This window comes from Myotis nattereri (genome assembly GCF_964212035.1).
Source record: "Myotis nattereri genome assembly, chromosome: 1".
NCBI lineage: Eukaryota > Metazoa > Chordata > Mammalia > Chiroptera > Vespertilionidae > Myotis > Myotis nattereri.
The window spans coordinates 111,973,383-112,001,085 of NC_138075.1; the positions used below are offsets into that span (position 1 = coordinate 111,973,383).

Below are 27,703 nucleotides of genomic sequence, written 5' to 3' on the forward strand. Positions count from 1 at the left end.
TGCTGGCTCAGGCCTGCTCCCGGGGGGCAGAGGGCAGGCCTAATCCCTAGGTGCAGCCCTTGGTTGGGCTCAGAGCAGGGCCGATTGGGGCGTTGGGGCGCCGCCCCCTGTCATGCGCAGAGCAGGGCGTATTGGGAGGTTGCGATGCCACCCCCAGTCATGCTCAGGGTAGGGCTGATTGGGGGGTTGGGGCACCACCCCCTATCACACTCAAGGCAGGGGCGATGGGGAGGTTGCGGCGCCACCCCATCACGCACAGAGCAGGGCCAATCTGGGGGTTGGGGCGCTGCCCCGTCACGCACAGAGCAGGGCCCATCAGGGGGTTGGGGAGCTCCCCCCTGTCACGCACAGAGCAGGGCCTATAGGGGAGTTGGGGCGCCACCCCCTATCACAGAGCAGGGCGGATCAGGGGGTTGGGACGCCGGCACTGTCACACTCAGGGCAGGGCCGATGGGAAGGTTATGGCTCTACCCCATCACACACAGAGCAGGGCCCGTGGAGGGTGGGGGGGGGGGGGGTTGTGGCGCCGCCCTCTATCACCCACAGAGCAGGGCCGATCAGGGGGTTGGGGCGCCGCACCCTGTCACACACAGAGCCGCAGGGCAATCAGAGGTTGGGGAGCTCCCCCGTATCAGGCACAGAGCAGGGCTGATCAGGGGGTTGGGGCGCCTTCACATGTCACGAACAGAGCAGGGCGGATAGGGAGGTTGTGGCCCCGCCCTCTGTCACACACAGAGCTGCAGGGCGATCAGGGGGTTTGGGCGCTGCCCCCTATCATGCTGATCCCGGTGCCGGGAGGCCTCTCAGCTCCGCTTATCCTGGTGCTGGGAGGCATATTACCCTTTTACTATATAGGGTAGAGGCCTGGTGCATGGGTGGGGCTGGCTGGTTTGCCCTGAAGGGTGTCCTGGATCAGGGTGGGGGTCCCCACTGGGGTGCCTGGCCAGCCTGGGTGAGGGGCTGATGGCTGTTTGCAGCTGGTCACACAACCTTCAGGGTAGGGGTCCCCACTGGGGTGCTTGGCCAGCCTGGGTGAGGGGATGATGGCTGTTTGCAGCTAGTCACACACCCTTCAGGGTGGGGGTCCCCACTGGGGTGCCTGGCCAGCCTGGGTGAGGGGCTGAGGGCTGTTTGCAGCTGGTCACACACCATTCAGGGTAGGGGTCCCCACTGGGGTGCTTGGCCAGCCTGGGTGAGGGGATGATGGCTGTTTGCAGCTGGTCACACACCCTTCAGGGTGGGGGTCCCCACTGGGGTGCCTGGCCAGTCTGGGTGAGGGGCTGAGGGCTGTTTTCAGGCTGGCGGGTGACCAAAGCTCCCAACCGCTCCTTTTTTTCTTTTTTTCTTTTTTTTTATTCTGGGACAGCTTTAGCTCTGAGGCTCCAGCTCTTAGGCCTCAGCTGCTGAAAGTAGGTATCTGGTTTGTTTCGGTTCGAAACAATGTAAAACTCCAGCTCTGACTCCAGCTGAGATCCCAGCTCGCTGAAATCTGGTTTCTGGGTTTTTCTTTAGCTTCTATATTTGTTAAAATGTTTCAAACTGCAGGCTCAGAGGCCTGCAAGGCAGGCGGGGAACGTTGGTTTCCTCCATCACTGAAGCAAGGAAGCCTCATGTTAGTTTCAAGCTGCCTGGCTGCCGGCCGCCATCTTGGCTGACAGTTAATTTGCATATCGCCCTGATTAGCCAATGGGAAGGGTAGTGGTCGTACACCAATTACCATGTTTCTCTTTTTTTAGATAGGACTAGAGGCCCGGTGCACAAAAATTTGTGCACTGGGGGGGGGGGCATCCCTCAACCCAGCTTGCCCCCTATCACATACTGGGAGCCCTCAGGGGATGTCCTATTTCCTGCTCCCTGCTCCCCTTGGGGAGCGGGCCTAAGCCACAGTCTGGCCTCCCTTTGTGGGAGGCAATTGGGCTGATCAGGGGAAGGCACCAGCCCCATTACCCCGCTGTTGAAGCCACTGCCAGTCACCGCAGCCACCAAGGTGTTTTCATCAACAGACTCCAGTCCCTTCACCATGAAACAATGACAACTTTCTTTAGGCATTTTCAAGATGTGTCTTTCATAGGATATGACATTTCTTTCTTTTTTTTTTTTTTATCCTCACCTTAGGATATGTTTCCATTGATTTTTAGAGAATGTGGAAGAGAAAGGGAAAGACAGAGAGAAACATCAAAGTGGGACTTTGATTGGTTGCCTCCTGCATGAGCCCTAGTTCACACCAATTGCCGGCTTGGCCCCTGCCCAGGCCTAATGCCTCTGGGCAGGGGACCTCCACCTCCCTCAATCGTCGGCTCAGCCACTGCTGCCCATGATCACTGGCTCTACCCCTGCTCCCCGGCATCACCAGCTCCCTCCCAGCTCCCCGCAATCGCAGGCTCCGCCCCTGCACAGGCCTAACACCTCTGGCCAAGGCCTTAGGCCTGGGCAGGGGACCCCCAGCTCCCACCATTGCCGGCTCCGCCCCTGCTACCCCCGATTGCTGGAACCGCCCCTGCCCAGACCTAACGCCTTTGGTCAGGGCATTAGGCCTGGGCAGGGGACCCCCAGCTCTCCTCGATCTTCCGCTCTGCCCCTGCCCAGGCTTAACGCCTGTGGCCAGGCATTAAGCCTGGGCAGGGGATCCCCAGCTCCCCGCGACTGCCAGCTCCGCCCCTGCCCAGGCCTAATGCCTCTGGCCAAGGCATTAGGCCTGGGCAGGGGACCCCCAGCTCCCCGCCATTGCTGGCTGCGCCCCTGCCCAGACCTAACACCTCTAGCCAAGGCATTAGGCCTGGGCAGGGGACCTCCAGCTCCCCGCGATTGCCGGTTCCGCCCCTGCCCAGGCCTAATGCCTCTGGCCAAGGCGTTAGGCCTGGGCAGGGGACCCCCAGCTCCCTACAATCGCTGACTCCGCCCCTGCTCATGATCGCTGGCTCCACCCCTGCTCCCTGCGATGGCTGGTTCTGCCCCTGCCCAGGCCTAATGTGAACTGGCCTGCTTCCCGCGATCACTGGCCGGGGGGCAGGCAAAGGCGGCCCCCAGGGCCACCTTTGCCCTGCCACCCGGCTCTTGGCTGCCGCCTTGGTTTCCGATCACTGTTAGTGGCAGGGGGCTTCTTCTGTCCTTCCCCTTTCGCCTCCCAGCATTGCGTGTACGTATGCAAATTAACCGCCATCTTTGTTGGAAGTTAATTTGCATATCGCCCTGATTAGCCCATGGGAAGCGTAGCTAAGGTACGGTCAATTACCATGTTTGTATTTTATTTGTATAGATAATACTGAAAGAATTATGTTAAACTAGAGATAATTGTGATAAACCTAAATGTTTCTGTCTCTTCACTCTATCATTTCCTGAGAGGAGTGTGGTAAAATTTCTAACTATTGTTGATTTGTTTGTTTCTCTCAGCAGTTATTTAGCTTTTGTTTGATACATTTTAGACTGCATTCTTAGGAACATATCTATCCATTTGACTATATGTTATATGTTATACTTTCTCAATTATAATTCCTCTTATGAGTACGTATGTTCCTTCTGCTACTTGTGCCTTTTGGATAGCTACTTCAACTTTCTTTTGTTTTGCCTAGTGTATCTTTCCCATCCTTTTATTTTAAATCTCTCTGTCTCCTTCAGTTTTATGTATATCTTTGCAAACAATACATTGGGAGGGTTTTCGTAATTCAATCTGCTGTATTCCTTTTGATGAAATTAACCCATTTATATTATTTTAATTACCATTACATTGGGAGTGTTTCTTCATCTTATTCATACTTAGTTTTACACATACAATAATTTTTTCCTTCTTTTGTGCTTTCAGTTGAATAAAACTTTCCTCTACTGTTTAAAAGTTATATGTATGTTCTACTTTGTTTTGGGGTGATTGCCCTTAAGTTCCAAACTCATATTTTATATCTTAAAGTTTATATCAATAGGTATATAGATATTAGTATCTCTATTCCACTAACAACACACATATTCCCGTCTATCCCCACTACTTGGTACTGTCAAAAATTTCAGTACTGGGTTATCATTGATTTTTTGTCTTTAGTTCTAGCATTTTGTTTGAAACAATAATAATGAACTTTCCCAAGTTACTACTTCTACACAACAAACAACCGCAAAACTCAGTGGCATAAAACCACCACCACTTTGTTATGTTCACAGATCCAGTGGGTCAGGAATTAGGACATGGTACAGCAGGATGGCTCATCTCTGACCCACAACATCTAAGACAGTGATGGCGAACCTTTTGAGCTCGGCATGTCAGCATTTTGAAAAACCCTAACTTAACTCTGGTGCCTTGTCACATACAGAAATTTTTTGATATTTGCAACCATAGTAAAACAAAGATGTATATTTTTGATATTTATTTTATATATTTAAATGCCATTTAACAAAGAAAAATCAACCAAAAAAATGAGTTCGCGTGTCACATCTGGCACGCGTGTCATAGGTTCGCCATCACTGATCTAAGACTTGAAAGTCTGAGGGTGACTCAGAAAGATGGGGGCTGAAATCAATTGGAGACTTCCTCATTCACATGCCTGGCCCCTTGATTAGATAACCTGATAGTTGGATTCAGCTGGAGCTGTCTACCAGAGTACCTACAATGCAGCCTTTCCTTGTGGCTGGGGCTTCCCACAGGATAGCAGCTGAGTTCTGAGAGGGCGATCCCAAGAGGAAGTGTCTATCTGGAGAGCAGTTTCCAAGAAAACCAGGAGGAATCTGCAAGCTACAGAAGTCACATGACTCTTTATTTATTCAAGTAGTTCCAAAGCCACTCAGATTCAAGGGCAAGGGATGCAAGCCTCACCACTGAGGAGGACTGTCAAAGATTTGGGGGCTTTGTTTTAAAACTCTCAAATCTGTTGCAGCATTTCCTGAATGTGTCTCTTCTTACTTGAATATTAATTCCAAAAGGGTTTTCAGTGTGCATCTTTGTGTAGGAAACCTTCTGACGTCTTATATGATGAGAATTTGTATTCTGCCTCACAATTTGGTTACGTATAAATTCTATGTGGATTCAATGTCCTTTACATTTAACACTTTAAAAACATTACTCAGTTGTCCCCTTGAAGTCAGACTTGTCAAAATAAGCCCTAGGTGCAATCTAATTCTTATTCATTTTTAAGGGATCTGCTCTTTGTCACTGGAACCTTTTAGAAATGTTTTGTCTTTGATATTATGTCACATGAATGAGTCTAATAGTGGGTTTCTCTTTCCCATATTTAACAATCTTCAAGCACTTTCAGTCTGAGGGCTTTCACTAGTTTTTTTAATTTTGAGAAGTTTATCTTAATTATTTCTTAAAACATTTCCTTCTCCCTTTTTAATTCTTTCCTCTAGGATTCCTATTTATATGGAGAGAAGCCCTTCTGCACCTAACCTTCATAACCTTGGTTTTTAATCTGTGTGTTCTCTCTCTATATCATTTAATGCTGCATTCTCAGTGTTTCTCAGTGTCATTTTCCAAACTCATTAATTTGCTCATCATGTATACCTTTGACTATCATGCATTTATTTTTACTACATTTACTGTATTTATTTTTACTATATTTTTCATACCTAATATTTCTATACCTGGTTCTGTTTTTATGTTTTCTTGTTCTTGTATTATATTGCTAACATCTTTCTTATCACCTTAAATATACTTATTATGCTTATTCTTAATCTTTTCCAATAATTCTCCATCACATGGTATATGTTATTAATTTAGTTGTCTTTCCTTGAAAGTAATTGTACTCTTCAGGTGACTAATTTGGCTATAAACTAATATTCTTCTGGGGTACCAGCCACTCTGTCTGGTAATACATATGGTCACCAGGCTCTAAATGTATCTAACCTGGTTAATTTAAGAACAAAAGGGGATGAGTCTCAGAGCAAAGAGCACCAGGGATCTCAGAACTACTATTGTGTGCTCCAATTTGCTGGGCCTTCTACAGGCAACGCCTCTGGTCAATATTTCACATTTAAACTCTAAGGGAGAAACAGCACTGGGCACAGAGAGTCTTCCAGGAGTTTAGAGGGAATGGGGAGAAGAGGTAAAAAAGTGATCCCGTGAGGGTAGTTAGGCCAGGCCAGTTCACGTTAATGACATCAGAGCCCCAGCAGGCCTTTGAAATGACCATGCAGGGCTGGGCGACTACTGGTCATTTCTGTGGTGAAGGGGCAGGAAAAGAAAGTCTCAGGCAACACTAGTGAGAAATAAGAATAGAACTTAGGGAAAATGACGACCGGCAGGAAGGTAGGGAGGGAGGGAGTGTGAGAGCGCAAGGAAGTGATAGAGGAGTGTGTGGACGTGTGTGGTGTGTGTGTATGAGCTAGGGACAGTTAGATTCTGCAGGTCTTCTAAGGGGCTGCTAAACCGGGCAGTATTAGGCGGCGGAGTCCCGCTCCCTTCGCGGACACTCCTGGGCGGCCAGCACAGGCACGGCGACCACGCCATCTTGGGAAACAGAGCTGCTTGAGACTAGGATCCTGGCCTCAGCACCACCCAGTCTGATCTCAGACGCATACCAGGACCCTGCAGCCACTGGGGACAGAGACCTGTGACCACAGCTAAAGACCTGCGGACACCAAAAGTTCAGAAATCCCCACGGCAGATCCGTGAGTAACAGAGCCCATCCCCCCTTCCCGCAGGCTTGAGGGCAGCGCCAGAGTAACTAACTGATAGACCCACCCCTTGCCCGGGCCCCAGCGCTCCAGAAACTTTAGCCTGGAAGTGCACGAGCACCTTGGAACTGATCCCGCATAGGGCAGGGTTCAGGAGTCCTGGGCTGGGAGCAATCCCAAGAACCCCAGGAACTGATCCTACGTGCATTGCTGGCTTCTGAGCCCTGGGCTGGGAGCAATCGCGCGAACACTGGGAATTTGTCCCGCATAACACAGGCCCAGGGACCCCGATTCTCTGGGCAGGAGGCAGCACCAAGCACCAGTGACCTGACTGTGTTTCTTATCACCTGCACTTGAGATCCTGATTCCCTGTGCATTCATACTAAGAGCCAGTGACTCCAATTCCTGGTGCAAGGGCACACAGGGACCCTGATTCTCAAGGCAAGGTCCCCCGAAGCAACAGAGACTCTGATACTGGATTCTTGGGGAACCCTGACTCCTGGCGCACGCTAGGGGGCTCTGGTTTTCAACACTCTTCAGGGGGTCTCTGTTCCAGCACTGTGCAGGCAGGGTCCCTGATTCTAAATGCGCATACGAGGCCACATTGAGCGCTGACAACACTGACTCTGAGCGAGCCTGGTTCCCACCAACCCAAAACAACCACACATCTTAGTGTCAGAGCTCTTCAGTGACACTAGGGTGGCGGGAGGCTCCCACTGCACACGGCCCAGGCCCACGCAACTCGACGTTTGAACCATCGAGAGATAATCAGAATGAAGAGATGAAACAACACCCAGAGGAAAGACAATGAGGCGTCGCCAAGAAAGGAAATTAATGAAGTTGAAGCATGCAACATGACAGAAAAGAATTCAGAATAAAGGTTGTACAATTCATTCACTGGATAGATGAGAAAGTCAACAACCTATGCAAGAATCAGGAAGAAATGAAAAGTGATATAGCTACAATCAAAAACACCATGGAAAGTTTCAACAGCAGACTAGAAGAAGCAGAGGACCGAATTAGTGAGTTAGAAGATAAAGCAGAGAAACAAGCTCAATCTGAACAGCAACTGGAGAAAAAAATTAAAAAGCAGGAGGAGAGCCTAAGGGAGCTTCGGGACAACATGAAACGAAGTAACATACGCATAATAGGGCTGCAAGAAGGACAAGAAGAGCAGCAAGGATTAGAAAATCTATTTGAAGAAATAATGTCAGAAAACTTCCCAGATATGGGGAAGAAATAGGTTACACAAGTACAGAGAGTCCCAGGCAAGATGAACCCCAAAAGACCCACACCAAGACACATCATAATAACGATGGCAAATGTACAAGACAAAGACAGAATCTTAAAGGCTGCAAGAGAGAAACAGAGAGTTACCTACAAAGGATCCCCCATCAGATTATCAAATGATTTCTCAGCAGAAACACATCAGGCCAGAAAAGAATGGACAGAAATTTACAAAGTGATGCAAAGCAAAGGACTGAATCCAAGAATACTCTATCCAGCAAGGCTATCTTTCAAAATTGAAGGGGAAATAAGAAGCTTCACAGACAAAAAAAGGCTAAGGGAGTTTATCACCACCAAGCCAGCAATGCAAGAAATGCTAAAGGGACTGGTGTAAAAAGAAGAACTAAAAAGCCCAGAAAGAAAACAGCCACAAAAAAATAGAAATGGCTACAAAGAAGTACCTTGGAATAATATCTTTAAACGTAAATGGACTAAATGGTCCAATCAAAAGACGTCGAGTGGCTGAATGGATGAAAAAACATGACCCATATATTTGCTGTCTACAAGAGACCCACCTCATTAGAAAACACTCACACGGACTGAAAGTGAAGGGATGGAAAAATATCTTCCAGGCAAATGGAAATGAAAAAAAAGCTGGGGTAGCAATACTTATATCGGACAAAACAGACCTCAAAGTGAAGGCCATAACAAGAGATAAGGAAGGCCACTTCATAATACTAAAGGGATCAATACAATGAAAATCAATGAAACAAAGAGCTGGTTCTTAGAAAGGATAAACAAGATTGACAAACCTCTAGCCAGGCTCACCAAAAAGTAAAGAGAAAGGACCCAAATAAACAAAATCAGAAATGATAGAGGCAAAATAACAACAGATCCCACAGAAATACAAATGATTGTTAAAAAATACTATGGACAACCCTACTCCAACAAACTAGACAACCTGGAGGAAATGGACATATTCCTAGAAAAATACAACATTCCAAAACTTAATCAGGAAGAATCTAAAAATCTCAATAGGCCAATAACTATGGAAGAAATTGAAGCAGTCATCAAAAAGCTTCCATCAAACAAAAGCCCAGGACCAGACGGCTTCACAGGGGAGTTTTACCAAACATTCAAGGAAGAACTAAAACCTATCCTCCTCAGACTATTACAAAAAATTCAAGAGGAAGGAACACTTCCAAGCTCATTCTATGAAGCCAGCATCACCCTAACACCAAAACCAGGTAAAGGCAGCACAATGAAAGAGAATTACAGGCCAATATCCCTCATGAACATAGATGCCAAAATCCTCAACAAAATCTTAGCAAATCGGATCTAGCAGTATATCAGAAAGATCATATACCACGACCAAGTAGGATTTATCCCGGGGATGCAAGGATGGTACAATATCCACAAATCAATAAACGTGATACATCACATAAACAAATTGAAAGAAAAAAACCACATAGTCATATCAATTGATGCAGAAAAAGCATTTGACAAAATCCAACACCCATTTTTGATAAAAACTCTCAGCAAGGTGGGAATTGAAGGATCATACCTCAACATAATAAAAGCCATATATGACAAACCCACAGCCAACATCATACTCAATGGACAAAAACTAACACCATTTCCCCTAAGAACAGGAACAAGGCAGGGATGCCCACTCTCACCACTCCTGTTCGACATAGTACTGGAAGTATTAGCCATTGCAATTAGACAGGAAGAAGAAATAAAAGGCGTCCAAATTGGAAAAGAAGAAGTAAAACTGTCCTTATTTGCAGATGACATGATATTATACTTAAAAAACCCTAAAGATTCCATCAAAAAACTATTAGACTTAATAAAAGAATTCGGCAATGTAGCAGAATACAAAATTAACGCCAAGAAATCTATGGCATTTCTATACACCAACAGTGAATTTGCAGAAAGAGAGACTAAAAAAGCAATCCCATTTACCATCGCACCAAAAAAATTAAGCTACCTGGGAATAAACTTAACTAAAGAGGTAAAAGACCTCTACTCAGAAAACTACAGGACGTTGAAAAAAGAGATAGAGGAAGACATAAAGAGATGGAAGAACATACCATGTTCTTGGATTGGTAAAATCAACATCATTAAAATGTCCATACTGCCCAAAGCAATCTATAAATTCAACGCACTTCCCATTAAAATACCAATGGCATATTTCACAGACCTAGAACGAACTCTCCAAAAATTCATCTGGAATAAAAAACGACCCCGAATAGCTGCAGCGATCCTGAGAAAGAACAAAGTAGGTGGGATCTCAATACCAGATATCAAGATGTATTACAAACCCACTGTTCTCAAAACTGCCTGGTACTGGCACAAGAACAGACATATAGATCAATGGGATAGAATAGAGAGCCCAGAAATCAGCCCCAACCAATACACTCAATTAATATTTGACAAAGGAGGCAAGAACATACAATGGAGTCAAGATAGTCTCTTCAATAAATGGTGTTGGGAAAATTGGACAGATACATGCAAGAAAATGAAACTAGACCACCAACTTACACCATACACAAAAATAAACTCAAAATGGATAAAGGACTTAAATATACGACGAGAAACCATAAAAATACTAGAAGAATCCAAAGGCAACAAAATCTCAGACATATGCCGAAGCAATTTCTTCACTGATACAGATCCTAGGGCATTGGAAACTAAAGAGAAAATAAACAAATGGGACTACATCAAAATAAAGAGTTTCTGCACAGCAAAAGAAACCATCAACAAAACAACAAGGAAGCACACTACATGGGAGAACATATTTGCCAATGCTATCACTGATAAGGGTTTAACTTCCAACATTTATAGGGAACTCATACAACTCAACAAAAGGAAGATAAACAATCCAATCAAAAGATGGGCAAAGGACCTAAATAGACACCTTTTAAAAGAGGACATTCAGAAAGCCAAGAGACATATGAAAACATGCTCAAAGTCGCTAATCATCCGAGAGATGCAAATCAAAATAACAATGAGGTACCATCTCACACCTGTCAGAATGGCTATCATCAACAAATCAACAAACGACAAGTGCTGGAGAGGATGTGGAGAAAAAGGAACATTTGTGCACTGCTGGTGGGAACGCAGACTGGTGTAGCCACTATGGAAGACAGTATGGAGTTTCCTCAAAAAACTGAAAATGGAACTCCCATTTAACCCTGTGATCCCACTTCTAGGAATATATCCCAAGAAACCAGAAACACCAGTCAGAAAGGATATATGCACCCCTATGTTCATAGCAGAACAATTCACCATAGCTAAGATCTGGAAACAGCCTAAGTGCCCATCTGTAGATGAATGGATTAGAAAACTGTGGTATATCTACACGATGGAATACTATGCTGCTATAAAAAAGAAGGAACTCTTACCATTTGCAACATCATGGATGGAACTGGAGAGCATTATGCTAAGTGAAAAAAGCCAGTCAATGAAGCAAGAATATCACATGATCTCACTCATTTCTGGATAATAAAGACCATTATAAACTTATGAACAAAAATAGATACAGAGACAGAGCTGCCTCGAACAGACTGTCAAACTACAGCAGGAAGGCCGGGGAGGGTGGGAGGGCAGGAGGGGTTGGGTAAGAGATCAACTGAAGGACTTGTATGCATGCATATAAGCATAACCAATGGACATAAGACACTGGGGGGGGGTAGGGGAGGCCAGGGGATTGTCAAGGGCGGGGGAAAAAAAAGGAGACATATGTAATACTCTTTGTAATACTTTAAGCAATAAAAAAAAAAGCTAAAAAAAAATTTTTTAAAAAGAAAAAAAAAAAAAGAATAGAACTTAGCCTTCTTCCAATCTATGTTGTCACTGCTATCTCTGGCAGTCCTTAGTCCCAGGCTACAGCCACCACCCCCACACATCATACCCCACTCACCCATAAACACACAGAAGTTCAGGAGAGCCTCAGTCTCGCTGCATTTCCCTCTTACTCCTCTCATTTTCTGGAGTTAATTTGAGATGAGGAAGTAAACAACTGGGACTAGTTTGATAGGAACTGGAAACTACTTCCATCAAAGGTGTAACACTTTTGCTCAATTTCAACCACTCCCAATCCAGTTCAGAAATTTGAGGTAATCAAATGAATAAAGGTTAATATTTAATAGAATATCTTATCATAAAAAAAACTTACCTTGGAGCATCTAGTTTAGAGAGGGTAATGATAAGTACTTCCTAATTCTTTCATGGCTATTCTAAATATCTTTAGCTTCACACTTTTGAAAAATTATTTTATTTATTTTTTCTAACTTTTCATCAACCTTGGACTTACAAAGCACTCTGTGTAAACATTTGGGTGAAATTTAAAAAATCCCCTGTCGTTTTTGCTCATCAAGATTTTTTACCTCTAAGTGTCTTTAAGCACCACAATTCCCCTGTCCTCTATTAAGGATAAAAGACTATGATGGCACTTTCAAAACACACATGTACAACCTTTAGCCTCAAACAGATCTAAAACTGTGTTAGCAAAGATAAGTTAGCAACGAGAATGCTATTTCAATAGCAGGCAAGAAATGAAAGAGCCTAACCACCTACAACCTTAGATATCCTCCACGAGTGAGGTTGGGGAGGAATAGAGAGAACTGATGGACTTTGGTTGCTCCCAAAACAAGGATGTCAAAAAAAAACCGAATTCAACCTTAAATTTCACTAAGGAATACAATATCGAGAACCAAGGAGGTAATGCTTTTGCAGTTATGTGTTACAAATATTTTCAACCAGTCTATCATTTGCATTTTATCTACACTTATAAGATTATTTCTATATAACTTAAAAAGAAATAAAATATGTATGTTGCCCTTTGCTGGTGTTCCTCAGTGACTGGAGTGTTGGCCTGTGCACAAAAGGGTTACAGGTTCAATTCCTGGTCAAGGGCACATTCCTGGGTTGTGGGTTCGCTCACCACCCCTGGTTGAGGTGCGTGCAGGAAGCAACCAGTCGATGTGTCTCTTGCATCGATGTTTCTCTCTCTCTCTCCTTTTGTCTCTCTCTCTCTCCCCCTCTCACTCTCTCCTCCCTACCCCTTTTCCACTCTCTCTGAAAAAGCAATGGGGAAAATATCCTCTCATGAGGATTAACAAAAAAACAAAACAATAACAACAAAAATATGTATTTTGTGAAAATTTGTTAGTTTTTGCTTGACATGCTATTTTCTGTTTTTCCTAAAATAGTCTTTCCCATCAAAGGTAATAACACCATCCCACGTTTTTATTCTTCACTTTGCACATTTAGAACCTTGGTTTGAAGTAAAGATCCAACATTATTTTCTTCCACTTGAAAGTATATTGTACACCAATACCTTTTAATAAACGAAACACTTTCCCCCTATGTACTCTATTCTCATTTTGATAATATTTGAAAGTTCCATAATTACCTGTAACAGCTGTATTTTATTCTTTTTCATTGTCTATACTTGGCCAGCAAAATGCTGTCTTGATTAGGAAAGGTTTATTTTAATTTTTAATATCTCAGCTTTCTCGTTCTTATTCTTCCTCAGTTTTCTATAATATGTCCACTTAAGGGCACTTTCTCTAGGTACAGATAATAAGATGAAACTGGATACAAATGTATGTGTTATCTCATAACTAAAAAAAGCAGTTAATTCAGTTAATAGGCAGAGTTTCAATTAAATTCAACAGGATATATAAAAATAAAACAGTAGCCCAACTGGTTTGGCTCAGTGGATAGAGTGTCGGCCTGCAGACTGAAAGATCCTGAGTTTGATTCTGGTCAAGGGTACATGCCTGGGTGGTGAGCTCGATCCTCAACAGGGGGCATGCAAGAGGCAGCCGATCAATGATTCTCTCTCTCCCTCTCCCTTCCTCTCTGAAGTCAATAAAAAATAAATAAATAAATAGATAAATAAATAAATAAATAAATGAAGCAGTAGAGGAGAAACCAAGATGGTGGCATAGGTAAACACATGAAATTGTTGCTGCACACAACCACTTCAAAACTAGAACTAAAAGACAAAACGGACATCATCCAGAACCACAGGAAGGCTGGCTCAGTGGAAATTCTACAACTAGAAGGAAAGACAAAAGCACACTGAGACTCAGAGGAGGTGCGGAAATAAAGTGCAGAGGTACGGAGGCACACGCAGAAAGGGCTGGCAACTGAGGACGCGGTTGTCTTTTTCAATCGGGAGGGAGACACAAGCTCTGGAATACTCTGAACTCCAGTTCCTGGTGAGTCACTGGGGACCCAGACTCAAATGGGGAGAAACTGGACTGTCTGGCATCAGGCGGAACTCGAGGGCGGCTTTCTCTCAGAGGTGCTTGCAGCGATTACCGCGGGACACTGAGACCTGGGGCCTCTTAGGGTAGAGCTGAGGATCAGCCATAGCTGTTTGCTCCGCCTTGTTGATTCTGAGAACCCGCCCCACCCAAGCTGTGCGCAGAAGCTTTCGCATATGAATGGCCTGGCCCTTTGCAATCTAAAATTACCTGACAAACTGCAGCTGGGTCAGAGAGATCCAGAACATCCAAAAGAAGGCCCAAGGCCCCACAGCAGCTTGCATTGCTTCACAGCTGGGCCTCATCCAGGCACCTCCAAATCCCAAACAAAGAAGAGGAATCTGCAGATCTCTCCATAGCTCCTGCTGGGTAGCCTCAGGCAGAGGCTAAATTAGCACCTCCTTAGAGATCCAAGTCCAGTGTACCCAGTGGTCAGAGTGGGAGCATCCAGATTACAACTCCTCAGATTCATAAGGGACACACTCAGGGGGCAGACTCAGTGAGCACCAAAGCCCCACTGAAGCAAGTCTTGCCCCAGAAGGGTGGCTCCAGCACAGAAGTTCTCCCACTGCAGACACAGCTGATTCTCACAGCCAATTGGCCTGGAGGTCAATTCCTCCCAGTGATACCAACAACAATCAAGGCTTAACTACAACAGGACTGTGCACACAGCCCACAAAGGGGTGCACCAAGAGTGTCCACCTCAGGTAATTGGGGAGGTTGAGCCCCTGGGCCCTATAGGACTCCTAGTACAGAAAGCCACTCTATCAATACAGGGAAGCAACCAAAATGCGGAGACAAAGAAACAGGTCACAAATGACAGAAAGGGAGGAAAGCAAACTACTGGGTATAGATTTCAAAACCATGGTTATAAGGTTTTTCAAGAATTTTCTAGAAACCGCTGATAAATTTAGTGAGACCCTCAATAAATCTAGGGAGACCTGTGAGGGTATGAAAAAGGACCAACTAGAAATTAAGCATACACTGACTGAAATAAAAATAATATACAGAGATCCAATAGCAGAGTAGAGGATCGCAAGAATCAAGTCAAAGATTTGAAATACAAAGAAGCAAAAAACACCCAACCGGAAAAGCAAAAAGAAAAAAGAATCCAAAAATATGAAGATAGTGTAAGGAGCCTCTGGGGCAACTTCAAGCATACCAACATCTGAATTATGGGGGTGCCAGAAGAAGAGAGAGAGCAAGATATTGAAAACCTATTTGAAGAAATAATGACAGAAAATTTCCCCTACCTGGTGGAAGAAATAGACTTACAAGTCCAGGAAGTGCAGAGAACCCCAAACAAAAGGAATCCAAAGAGGACCACACCAAGACACATCATAATTAAAATGCCAAGAGCAAAAGACAAAGAGAGAATCTTAAAAGCAGCAAGAGAAAGAAACTCAGTTACCTACAAGGGATTACCCATAAGATTGTCAGCTGATTTCTCAATAGAAACTATGCAGGCCAGAAGGGAGTGGCAAGAAATAGTCAAAGTGATGAATAGCAAGAACCTACAACCAAAATTACTTTACCCAGCAAAGCTATCATTCAGAATTGAAGGTCAGATAAAGAGCTTCATAGATAAGAAAAAGCTAAAGGAGTTCATTACCACCAAACCAGTATTATATGAAATGCTGAAGGTATTCTTTCACAAGAGGAAGAAGAAGAAGAAAGTAAAGATAAAAATTATGAACAAATACACATCTATCAACAAGTGAATCTAAAAATCCAGGGAATAAATAATCTGATGAACAGAATAAACTGGTGAATATAATAGAATCAGGGGCATATAAAGGGAGTGGACTGACAATTCTCGGGAGGAAAGGCGTGTGGGGGCTGCAGGAAGAGACTGGACAAAAATCGTACACCTATGGATGAGGACAGTTGGGGGGGGGGGGGGCGGTAAGGGCAGAGGGTGCTGTGGGAATCGGGTGGAAGGGGGCTATGGGGGGGCAAAAGTGGAACAACTGTAATAATTTGAACAATAAAGATTTATTTAGAAAAATACCAGTAGAAATAATCGCATGGACAAATGCAATTAATGTATAGGGCAGACACCATGTCTCTCATTTGAGGCCAATAACAAGGTATTTTACATTGAAGGAAACTGAGGCATGGGTAGAAAGATGGAAGACAGTGTTAGGCCAAGAATGTCATTATTGGAAAAAACAAAAAGAGTAAACATCTACTAATGGAGGTAACAAAGACCAAATAAGATAGAGTTCACTAATATTTTATATGTCCAACCCCATCCACATAAAGTAAAGAAATAAACTAGCCATTTTACAGCTGGTTATAGCCAACCTTTCATCTAGTTAAGAGTAATGGTGAGCTCACTGAGGTAATAGTTATGTAAACTCCAAGGCCTGCTCTTTCAATTTTCAGAGGTATTGAATCCACCCACAAATAGCAACAGAGAATATACACATGCTATTGCCTTCCCCAGCACAGAACCCCAAAAAGTCTGCTCTCTAATTCTTACCAAAAACATATTTGAGACCTCTGGTAACAAACAGAGTAGAAATGTGGCTACACTAAAACCCTCAGATGTATCAAAAGAAACACTTCTATATAAAATAGGAAACAACTCCAAAACATAGATCAGGAAGTGGTCTATCAAATACAATACAATTTGGGACAAGTTGAAGATGAATATCATGAGTCAATATATACTTCTACATATCCAAGCGCTGTTGGATTTCCCTGAAAGAAATGTAGAAGGTCTTAAAGATTTTTATTTAGAACAAAGACAAATGAGGGTGCAGACAAATCATAGGAGAGATAGCAAGCATTCTTCTGAGGGTACATTTCCATATGGAGGAAGGACAAGGGAAATGGGATAAAGAAGAGATTATGTGTACATGCCAGGTTCAATTTATCTGATTTCTAAATCAGAGAACCTATAAAGGGAGATAATGTGATGCTCAACGTTGGTTGGGCAGAAAGAAAGAAATCATCAAACAGATGACCATGTTACTGAGAGCCACATGCACTGTCTGTCCTAGGTGATCTATTCATCTGAAAGGAGGGAATACCAGTGCTTAGGAAAGAAGTCTTTTTATGAAAAAGCATTGTGAGACAAGAAAAGTAAACTAAACTATCCAGATAGCCACACTACTACCATGCATAATAACTTCAAGCTCTCACCATATTCGAGTCACTCTTCTTGAAGTTTTACAAACACTAAGTCTTTCAATCCTCAAAAGAGCCTCAATGAGGTAAGTACTCTTATTATCTCCATTTTACAGATGAGGAAAATGAGGCTCACAGAAGTTGAGTAAATTTCCTATAGTTATACAACTAGGGTATATAACTCCCAGAATTTGAACTCAAGCAGTCTGGTTTAAAGTTCAGACTTTTAACTATTTTGTTGTGTTGCCCTTCCCACATTAATGTTAAAAAATTGGCAAACCCATAAGGTACAAAGGCTTTTTATTTATACAGGAAATAATGACATACCTTGTACTGTAAGCTCTGCTTGAGCTTCAATTGTTTCATTTCCATTATCAGCTACACAAAAATAAGTCCCAGCATCGTCCTCAGTCATATCACTGATCTCCAGGCTACCACCTGCCAGCAATACCAATCTTTCAGAGCTGCATAAAAAAATTTGATACATTTTAAAACTAGGAATATGAGAAATTCTTCACATAAAACAGAGAAAACACTTAAGCAGTATTATTATTTATATGGCTTTAGATATAACCTTTTTCTACCAAGGTTCATCTGGATATTTATAACATCATTCAAGGGCCATACAAAATTATCAACTTAAAAATTAGTGGCTAAATTTGGTCAAACATTCAATCAACTCACCTCTAATGTCTTGGCAGGGCCAGACCAAATGATTTTGTGGGTCTTATACGGCCTAGGGGCCAGACGTTCCCCATCCCTGCTTTAGATGGACAGAGACTACATAAAATTATCAGAATTTAATTTAGTACAATTTGCTTTCCTCAGTTTTTTCATGCATAAATATCACGAATGCAAATCAGAATGTGATAATAAATTATCTCTGACACTTCTAATTATTCCCAAAGGGATACCACTTTTGTAACCGATTCCACTACCCACAGTATATCCTTGCCTCCCTACTCTGCCCAGCTTTGGTTTTTATTATTTTGCAAATTATGTAATTTTTGTTGTTGTTAATCCTCACCTGATGATATTTTCCCATTAATTCTGAGAGAGAGTGGAAGGGAGGGGGTAGACAGAGAGAGAGAAACATCAATAAGAGAGATACACATCGATTGGTTGCCTCCAACCCAAGCCCCAACCAGGGTGGGGATTGAGCCTACAACTGAGGTATGTGCCCTTGACAGGAAGGGTTGAATCCGCAACCCTTTAGTCAGCGGGCCAACCTCGATCCACTGAGCCAAAGTGGCTAGAGCACAAATTATGTAATTTTGAAGTCTGTAATCAACCTGAGAGTTACTCCACCCCAGCTATGGCCATTGAGATAACTAATAGAGAAGGCAAAATGTCAGGTCAGTAACAGTAAGTCAGGGGGTCTCAGTGCCTACTGAAAGTTTCCTATGGTGGCTTTGATAGGACAGGAAGGAAAGAGGAAGAGAAGGGAAAGGAAGGGAAGGGAGAGAGAAGGGCAGCTGCCAGAGAGCAGCTTCCTGGGTGTGGTGCCTGGGCATGAATCAGCCACCATTATGCCATTATTCACAAGAATGCTGATCATTACCAACCCAACTCTACCATGTGATTTAAGTCTATTTAAAGAGAATGAAGAGAAAGTAAAACAATCCTATAACATCAAGAAAGAAATCACAAATCAATATTATCAAATTTTAATAAAGTGAACTAGTTTAGTTCATTTGAAGACTTTGGAGGTTACAATTTTATTTTTATTTTGAGGTTTTACATCTACACTGGTTTTCATAGACAAATTTTTCTCTCAAATATTAATATAGTTACATTTTTTTGTCTGTATCTATGCTCAGACATGTTCTGATCATTTGGCTTTTCATATAGAATTCCTGATGGGAAAAAGAAGTCAGAGGGAATGACTATTCAGTCTGTGCCACATTTATAATTCTCATCCTAAGTGAAGTGTGATTCTGGCTTAAATTTCAGTACCCTGTGAGTTTGGGTAATTGGTCTTCCTGAATCTGATAAACAAGATTAAGTTTCTGGACAAAGAAAGAGGAAAACCAAAAATCAGGTTTCATAACTTCTCTAAGAAATACCCAGCAAGGTCATTATTAAACCTTATTAAGGTGGCCTTCCTATTAGAAATATCTTAATTATGCCCTCAAATCCCAACTTTATGTAATGGGACAAAGAAGCAAGACAATTTAAAATGAAATAGAGCAAGAATTACTGGGGCAAAATAGGTGAGAAAAAATTACAAACATTAAAACATTGTACTTTATCCTTGGACAAAATCACTACTAAGCTTCAGAAACAGAAATAACGTACACAAATGGGAAATCAGCAATACATACATATAACACTCAGCTGAGAGGAACATAATCTGAAACCCTAAATTGGTATGCTTCCTTTGAAATCAAGACAGTACTGATCTCTAATAATTACCCTAAAAATATTCCTAATACTTGTTATCCCTCACATTTGCCATAACTGAGTGCCAGTACAGCAGAAGCCAATCTTTCTTAATGGAGTTGATTTTACTCCCCTTGAAAGAAGTCTGAGAGGAAGAACATCTTTAACTTGTTCACAAAACTGTATGATGGCTAAGAGTAAAATGGCAATCAAGTCTTTACAACTCCAATTTTCAAAAATGCAGCAAAAGAAAAAAATATGTGAAAAAGTATGCCTTGTCAGTGGTCCCAATTTGAGTGTGGCTGAACATAAGGGGGTGGGGATGGGGAGGGAAGGAGGGAGGGGGAGAGAGAGAGAGAGAGAGAGAGAGAAAGAGAAAGAGAAAGAGAAAGAGAGAGAGACTGAGTAGCCAGGGTCAGTTTAGGAGAGCTTGGTGTGCTAAGGAGACCTACTTTTTGGCCAAGTGGGAAGGCCTTTAGAAGATGACTAATATGATCAGATTTAGTGAAGAAACAAGAGGAGTGGGGAAAAAACTAGAAGCAGGAAGTTTATTGTAAAGTTATTTTAATGGTTCAGAATTAAAAAGAGATAAACTATGGCAGTAACGACAGGGGTAAAGAGAAGGCAAAAAGTAATGACTTCTTTAATAATGTTAGATGCTGAAAGTAAGGAGAGGGACTTGTTCATTAAGCTAACACATTTATTGGTGTACCTGTGTGTGTGTCAAGTAGCAGCTAGGGATGCAGCAGTAAGCAAGCACACAATCAATGCTATCATGCAACTCAGTGGGAAAGACAGAAGTAAAAGATGATAATTCTACATGGTGCTGTATCAAAAGAACCTGCCAAGAAATTAGAATAGAGAGGTTTCCCTGACCACAGTAACCCTTGGGCTGAGATCTGAAAAATGAGTAGGAGCTAACATAATCAGGGGGAGCAAAGATTTCAAAAAGAAGACTAGCCCCTGCAAAGGAACTGGGGCAGAAAGGATCACAATGCATTTGGGGATCTGAAAATAAACAATGTGGCAGGTGTAATAAGAGAAAAAAAAGAGAGAGAGAGAGAGAGAGATGAGAATGAAGCAGACCACACAAGGCTTTGAAAGCCATTTTAAGAATCTGAGTCCCGTCCCGGCAAAGTGACTCAATTGGTTGGAGCATTATCTCGTACACCAAAAAGTTTGTGGGTTCGATTTCTGGTCAGAGCACATACCTAGGTTGTGGATTCAATCCCCGATTGGGGAGCATATGAGGGGCAACTGATCAATGTTTCTCTCTCACATGGATGTTTCTCTTTCTCTCTCTCTCAAATTAAAAACAAAACAAAACATAAAAATAGCACATATCCTTGTGTGAGGATTTAAAAAAAAAAAAATTGAGTCCTTAACGTAGAAACGGTATAAATCCATGGAACATTTTAAAAAGTGGCTGGGGAGTTGCCAGTGATGTGGTGAGTTTAAGCACTGAAAAGACTGGTTTGGCAGGAAGATGCATTTGGAATGAGGCCAGAGTGCATGCTGGGATGAAAAGTTACAAGGTGACTGCAGTAATTGAAGGGACACTTAACAGTAGCTTGAAAGGAGGTAAATGACAGAACTTGTAGATAAATGAACTGGAAAGAGAAGCTGAGGAAGAAACAATGTGTCAAAGGAGACTCTTAAGGTCGGGGCAGTAAGTGTGGAGGGAAAACTGCTTGTTTATAACTTAGGGTTTTTATTGTGTGTGTGTGTGTTGTTATTTGAATGGGAGAGGTAAGCCTTTTAGAGGCAAAAGAGAAGGAGCCAATGGAGAGGAAAATTTGGGGGGAAAATTCATAAAAGTGTTACAAAGGATGGACACTGATAAGCTTTAGAGCACAAAAGGACTTCTTAGAATCTGAAACAGCAGGACAGGAAGAGTATGTAAGTCATATATATACTCTGGCACAAAATTTATTGTCTTTTTTTTTCTTTAAACCTTTTACTTTGAGGTAACTATAGATTCAGATGCAGTTCTAAGAAATAATCCAGAAATATACCATGTGCCCTTTACCCGGTTTCCCCCAGTGATAACATCTTATAAATCTGTAGTAGTGTATGTCAACCAAATACTGACACTTCCATCGCCACTGCCTCATATTGCTCTTTTATACCCTCATCCATTTCCTTCCCACTCTCACCTCCTCCTTAACTCCTGGCAACCACTAATCTGTTCTCCATTTTAGTAGAATGTTATTTAAATATAGGGTGTCCCAACCAGTGTATACATACACTTTGAATAATTATAAAGGCAGTGTTTATTAAAAAAACATTTCATTTTCAAAATTGAGCTATCAGCTGTTAAAGTGTATACATTTTGGGGGGACACCCTGTAGAATCACACAGTATGTAACCTTTGGGGACTGGCTTTTTTAACTCAGCACAATTCTCTCAAAATTCATCCAGGTTGTGGTACAGATCAATGTTTCATTCCTTTTATTGCTTAGCAGTAATTCCACAGTATGGAGATACCATAATTTATTTAACCATTCATTCAATGAAGGACATCTGGGTGGTTTTGAGTTAGTTATGAATAAAATCACTAAAAATATAAATGGACAGGTTTCAATGTGAATGTAAATTCATTTCTATAGGATAAAAACCCAAGAGTGTCAATATCAGGTCATATGGCAGTTGCACATTTAAAGTGTTACTTTTTTAATATGAGAAAACAACCAAGTTTATGGCATATGTACATACAGGGTTCCATAAGAATATGGGAACCAGAGACAATTTGGACAATTTGGGGTTTGCGCTAAGGATAAAGAACAGGGGATGTCCAGGTTTGGAACTACAAAGGGGAGGAAGGCAATTTATATGGAGATGAAAAGCAAATGTTTGGTAAACAAATGTTTGCTGGGCTATCTTTAACAATGGACAGAGGACTTTCATCAAAGTCCTCTGGAGGGGCCTTGCTGGGTTCCCCTGTGTCCATCACACTGAAGTCATATCAAACTATAGCTGTTTATGATGATAGCTCCCTTCTTTTTTCAAATTTATTTTTATTGTTGAAAGTATTACAGATGTCTCCCTTTTTCCTCCCATTGACCCCCTCAATCCCGCACCCACCCCTCTCAGGCCTTCATATATTAAGTGTTTTAAGAAACTGCCCAACAGTTTTTCAGAGTGGCTGTACCATTTCAAATTCCCATCAGCAAAGTCAGAGTGATCCTGCTTCTCCACAGCATGTGTTGTTATCACTTTTTAAAAAATTTTTAGCTATTCTGATATGTATGTAGTGATATCTTGTGGTTTTAATTTGCATTTCCCTGATGGCTAATAATGTCACACAATTTTCCTTGTGCTTATTTACCACTATATATCTTTTTTGATAAAAAATCTATTCATGCCTTTGCCCATGATGTAATTAGATGGTATGCATTTTTTTAATGTTGAATTTTGAGAGATCTTTTACATATTTTAGATACTAGTTCTTTTTTGGAGATGAGGTTTGCAAATATTTTCTCTCAATCAGTAGTTTATCTTTTCTTCATCTTAACAGGGTCTTTCATGGAACAAAAGTTTTTAATTTTGATGAAATCTAATTTTCAATTTTTCCTTTATCAATTGTACTTTTGGTTCAAATCTAAGAACTCTGCCTAGCCCTAGATCCTGATTTTGTTTCCTTTCTAAAATTTCATTTTGCATTTTACATTTGGTTCTATGATCCATTTTGAGTTAATCTTTTATGAGATGTGAGACTTAGGTTGAGTACTATATTATTATTATTATTTTATTTTATTTTCCTATGGATGAGTGTCCAATAGCGGCAGTACCATTTGTTGAAAAGGCAATCTTTCCTCCACTGAACTGCTTTTGCATCTCTGTCAAAATTTAAGTGGGCATTTTTATGTGGGTCTACATTTGGATTCCCTATTCTGTTTCACTGATATATGCATCTATCTAGTCATCAATACTATACAATCTTGATTATTGTAGTTATACAATAAGTTTTGAAATCAGATAGACTGAGTCTTTTCATTTAAAAAAATATTTAAGATATTCCAGTTCCTTTACTTTTCCATATAAATTTTAGAATAATCTTGCCCTCACCAGAGTGGCTCAGCGGTTAGAGCATCGGCCCGAGCACAGAAGGGTCACAGGTTCAATTCCCAAGCAATGGCATGTACCTGGTTGCAGTTTTGCTCTCCACCCTGGTCAGGTGAGTGTGGGAGGCAACCAGTTGATGTATCTATCTCACTTCAATGTTTCTCTCTCTTTCTCCCCTCCATCCTTCCCTTCCTTCCACTCTCTCTGAAAAGCAATGGAAAAAATATCCTCAGATAAGGATTAACAAAAGGAAATAATAATAATAATGATCTTGTCTACATATACAGAAAATCTTGCTGGAATTGAGTTAATCTGTATATCAATTTGGAGAGAATTGACATCTTGACTCTGTTGAATTTTCCAATCCATGGACACAGTATGTCTCTCCATTTATTTAGATCTTTGATTTCTCTCATTACCATTTTATAGTTTTTAGCATACAAACCTAACAGGTTTTGTTAGATTTAACCCTAATTATTTCAGTTTTTTGTGAGTGAATGTAAATAATATTGTATTTGTAATGTCAGTGTTCACATATGTTCAATGCTAGTACATAGAATACAAATAATTTTTATATTTATCTTCTTCTTTATATATAAAAATATTATATATATATATATATATACATATATATATATATATATATTCTATCTTGCAACCTTGTTGAACTATGTCTTAGTTCTAAGAGGTGGTTTTTTTGTGTGGATTTCTTGGGATTTTCTATGTAGACAAATATTCCATCTGAAAATAGGAACTGGCTAAAACTTTGAGCACTATGATAGTGACCTCCTTTAACTGGTCCTAAGGGGGAAATACTATCTTTCATCACCATTAAGCATAATGTTAGCTGTAGATTCTTTTTTTAGATGTTCTTAAGTTATTTTTCTGAGGGTTTTAAAAATAACACAAGTGCAGAATTTTGTCAAATGCTTTTTCTCCATTGATTAATTTGATTATATAGGTTTTTTCTTTAGTTTGTTAATGTGGTAAATTACATTGATTTTGAAATACTAAGCCAGTCTTGCATCCCTGAAATAAACCCTACTTGGTCACTATATACATGACTTTTTACATATTGCTGAGTTCTATTTGCTAATATTTTAAGAATTTTTATTTATATATTGTATAGTTTTCCTTTTCTGTACTATCTTTGTTTAGTTTTGATATTTGAGTAATACTAGTTATAATTCCCCCTTTCTATTTTCTGGAGAGATTGTGCGGAATTGCTGTTAAATATTACTAAAATGGTAGAATTCTCTGGTAAAACTACCTGGGCCTGGAGACTTCTTTTGGGGGGAGTTTTAAAATTACAAATTCATTCTCCTTAACAGTTTAGAGGGCTATTTATATTATTTATTTCATAGTAGAGGCCCAGTGCACAAATTCGTGCACATCGAAAGGAAATTATCAGAAATATTTTAATGTCACTATTTGCCCTTTCCCTACAAAAGTGTCAACCAAATTCACTATAGACAATGACAGATGAAAACACATGCATGCGACTGGTGCCAGTGAGAGCTTTTTATATGGATGTGTGTGTGTGTGTGTATATGAGATATACATATGAAAATTCATGCACTGGAGGGGGGTCTCTCAGCCCAGCCTGCCCCCTCTCAGAGTCCAGGAGCCCTCAGGGATGGGAGGTGATCAGGGGAAGGTGACACCCCCATCACACCTCTGCTGCTGCCACTGCCGGCAGCGCAAGACTCAGTTGGCCCTGGTTACTTGAGCCTTGGGCCGGCCCTGGGCGGCTGGGGGCTGAGAGGGCTGGGGGACTACGAAGGCAGGCGCGTGGGGCGGGCCCAGCCTTGCCACTCACCTGCCACCCCAGCAGAGCTGAGGGGGCTGGATGCTGCCATCTTGTGGCTGTGGGCGCCGCCACCTTTGAGGGCGGGGCAGTCAATTAGCATATTCCCTCCTTATTGGCTGTGGGTGCTGCCATCTTTGAGGGCAGGGCAATCAATTAGCATATTTACTCCTTATTGGCTGTGGGCACTGCCATCTTTGAGGGCGGGGCAGTAAATTAGCATATTCCCTACTCATTGGCTGGGGGTGCCGCCATCTTTGAGGGTGGGGCAGTCAATTCACATATTCCCTCCTTATTGGCTATGGGCACCACCATCTTTGTGACAGCATGAGGTTCAATTAGCATATTCCCTCTTTATTACACTGGTTCTCAACCTTCCTAATGCCGCGACCCTTTAATACAGTTCCTCATGTTGTGGTGACCCCCAACCATAAAATTATTTTTGTTGCTACTTCATAACTGTAACTTTGCTACTGTTATGAATCGTAATGTAAATATCTGATATGCAGGATGTATTTTCATTGTTACAAATTGAACATAATTAAAGCATAGTGATTAATCACAAAAACAATATGTAATTATATATGTGTTTTCCGATGGTCTTAGGCAACCCCTGTGAAAGGATCGTTCGACCCCCAAAGGGGTCGTGACCCACAGGTTGAGAACCGCTGCTTTATTAGATAGGATAAACTTGCTTAATTAGACCTGCTTTCTGATGTAGCTAAACTTTTTCCAGCCCAATGAAGCACCCCACTTCTCTTTCAGGTAATTGTCAGCAACACAGCAGTAAATATCAACATGAAGAAGATTATTATTGTAGATCATGCAGGGAGAACAAAGGGTAAAATATTTAACTGCAGCAGTGTTTGACTATATTCTGCACAGTGAGAAAACCTGAAGTCATTTTCAAGGTCCACCATTTCTTACTTCTTTTCAGTTGGGTCAAGTTTCTAAGCTTTCTAAATCTCTTGTTTTCCAACTAATGAAAAGAAAATAGTATTCCATCCAGTCTCCTATCTACCTACTCTAGGACTTCTGTGAGGATCAAATGAGATGAGGCACAGGAAAACGCTTCACAGACATTTGGTTAAAGTGTAAAATGTTTGCACCTGGCTATAAAGCAGGCTGTACTCCTGGGCTGAAGAAACTCCAAGGAGGCTAGCTGCTACTGAGAGGAAGCCAGGCATTGCTATGTGACGTCATTACCTGGCACCCACAGCGACCGTTTCTGGGCTGGGCTGTGGGTTGCATTTTGCACCATGGGTTCTCGACAACATCGGCTGTGATTTGGTGGGGTGTCGCTCTGGGATGATAATGGGGCCTGTGTCCTACTTGGTGGAAGCCGAGTATTGCTTTGTGGGCGCCAGGTCTGCAGTGCTTTCTCTGTAAATGGCCAGTGTGCATCATGGCGACTGGTCGGACACTTAGCATATTATACATATAGATGGGTCAGATATGGTAACTTGTATTTTTGAGGAAATTGTTTCTTTTGTTCAAGTTGTCAAATTTACATGTGTATAGTTATTTATAGTATTCCCTAATTATTCTTTTGATGTTTTCAGGGTCTGTAATGGCATTACATATTTTAGTCCCAATACTGATCAACTGTGTCTTCTTTCTTTTCCTAGGGCACTTACTCGTTCCTCTGTCCTATGCAGTCTGCTGCTAAGCCCATCCACTGAGGTTTTTTATTTTTATTTTGGTTATTCTCTAGGTTCAAATTTAGCCACATGGTTTTTCTTTAAATCTTCCATTCCTTTGAGGAGACTTTCTATTTCTTCACTGAGATGTTATATTCTGCTTTCATTTGTTTGAAGTGCATTCATAATTGCTCACTGAAGCATTTTCATGATTGCTTTAAAATCTTCGTCAGATAATTCTAAAACCTATCAACTCTATGTTGGCATCTATTGATTGTCTTTTCTCATTTGAGATTTCCTGATTCTTTGTCTGATGAGTGATTTTCTATTGAAATCTGTATATTTGGGGTATCAAGTCTTTGGTTTTAGCTGGCTTCTTCTGATACCACTCCGGCAGAAAAAGAGAGAGATGCCACCCCATTACTATCAGGTGGAGGCAGAAGTCCAGGTTCCCCACTGTATTAATTCCTGAGAGGGGTGGCGGGCTCTCCTCATTACTCCTTAGCAGGGTTGGGAGTCCTGGCTCCCCACTATGTTTCCACTGATACTACCCACTTAGCTGGGTACAGCAA

The 27,703-nt window shown here is 41.8% G+C and overlaps 1 protein-coding gene across 1 annotated transcript in view; it reads right to left on the reverse strand.

Moving 5' to 3' along the window:
- Positions 1 to 27,703, reverse strand: part of NEO1 (neogenin 1) — a gene marked incomplete at its 5' end in the record, with an annotated part of 191,045 nt that overhangs the window by 136,112 nt on the left and 27,230 nt on the right. The window contains one exon of the mRNA XM_081102054.1: positions 17,565 to 17,701. Within this exon, the coding sequence (XP_080958180.1) occupies positions 17,565 to 17,701 (137 nt within the window). The remainder of the gene's footprint in view (positions 1 to 17,564; positions 17,702 to 27,703) is intronic.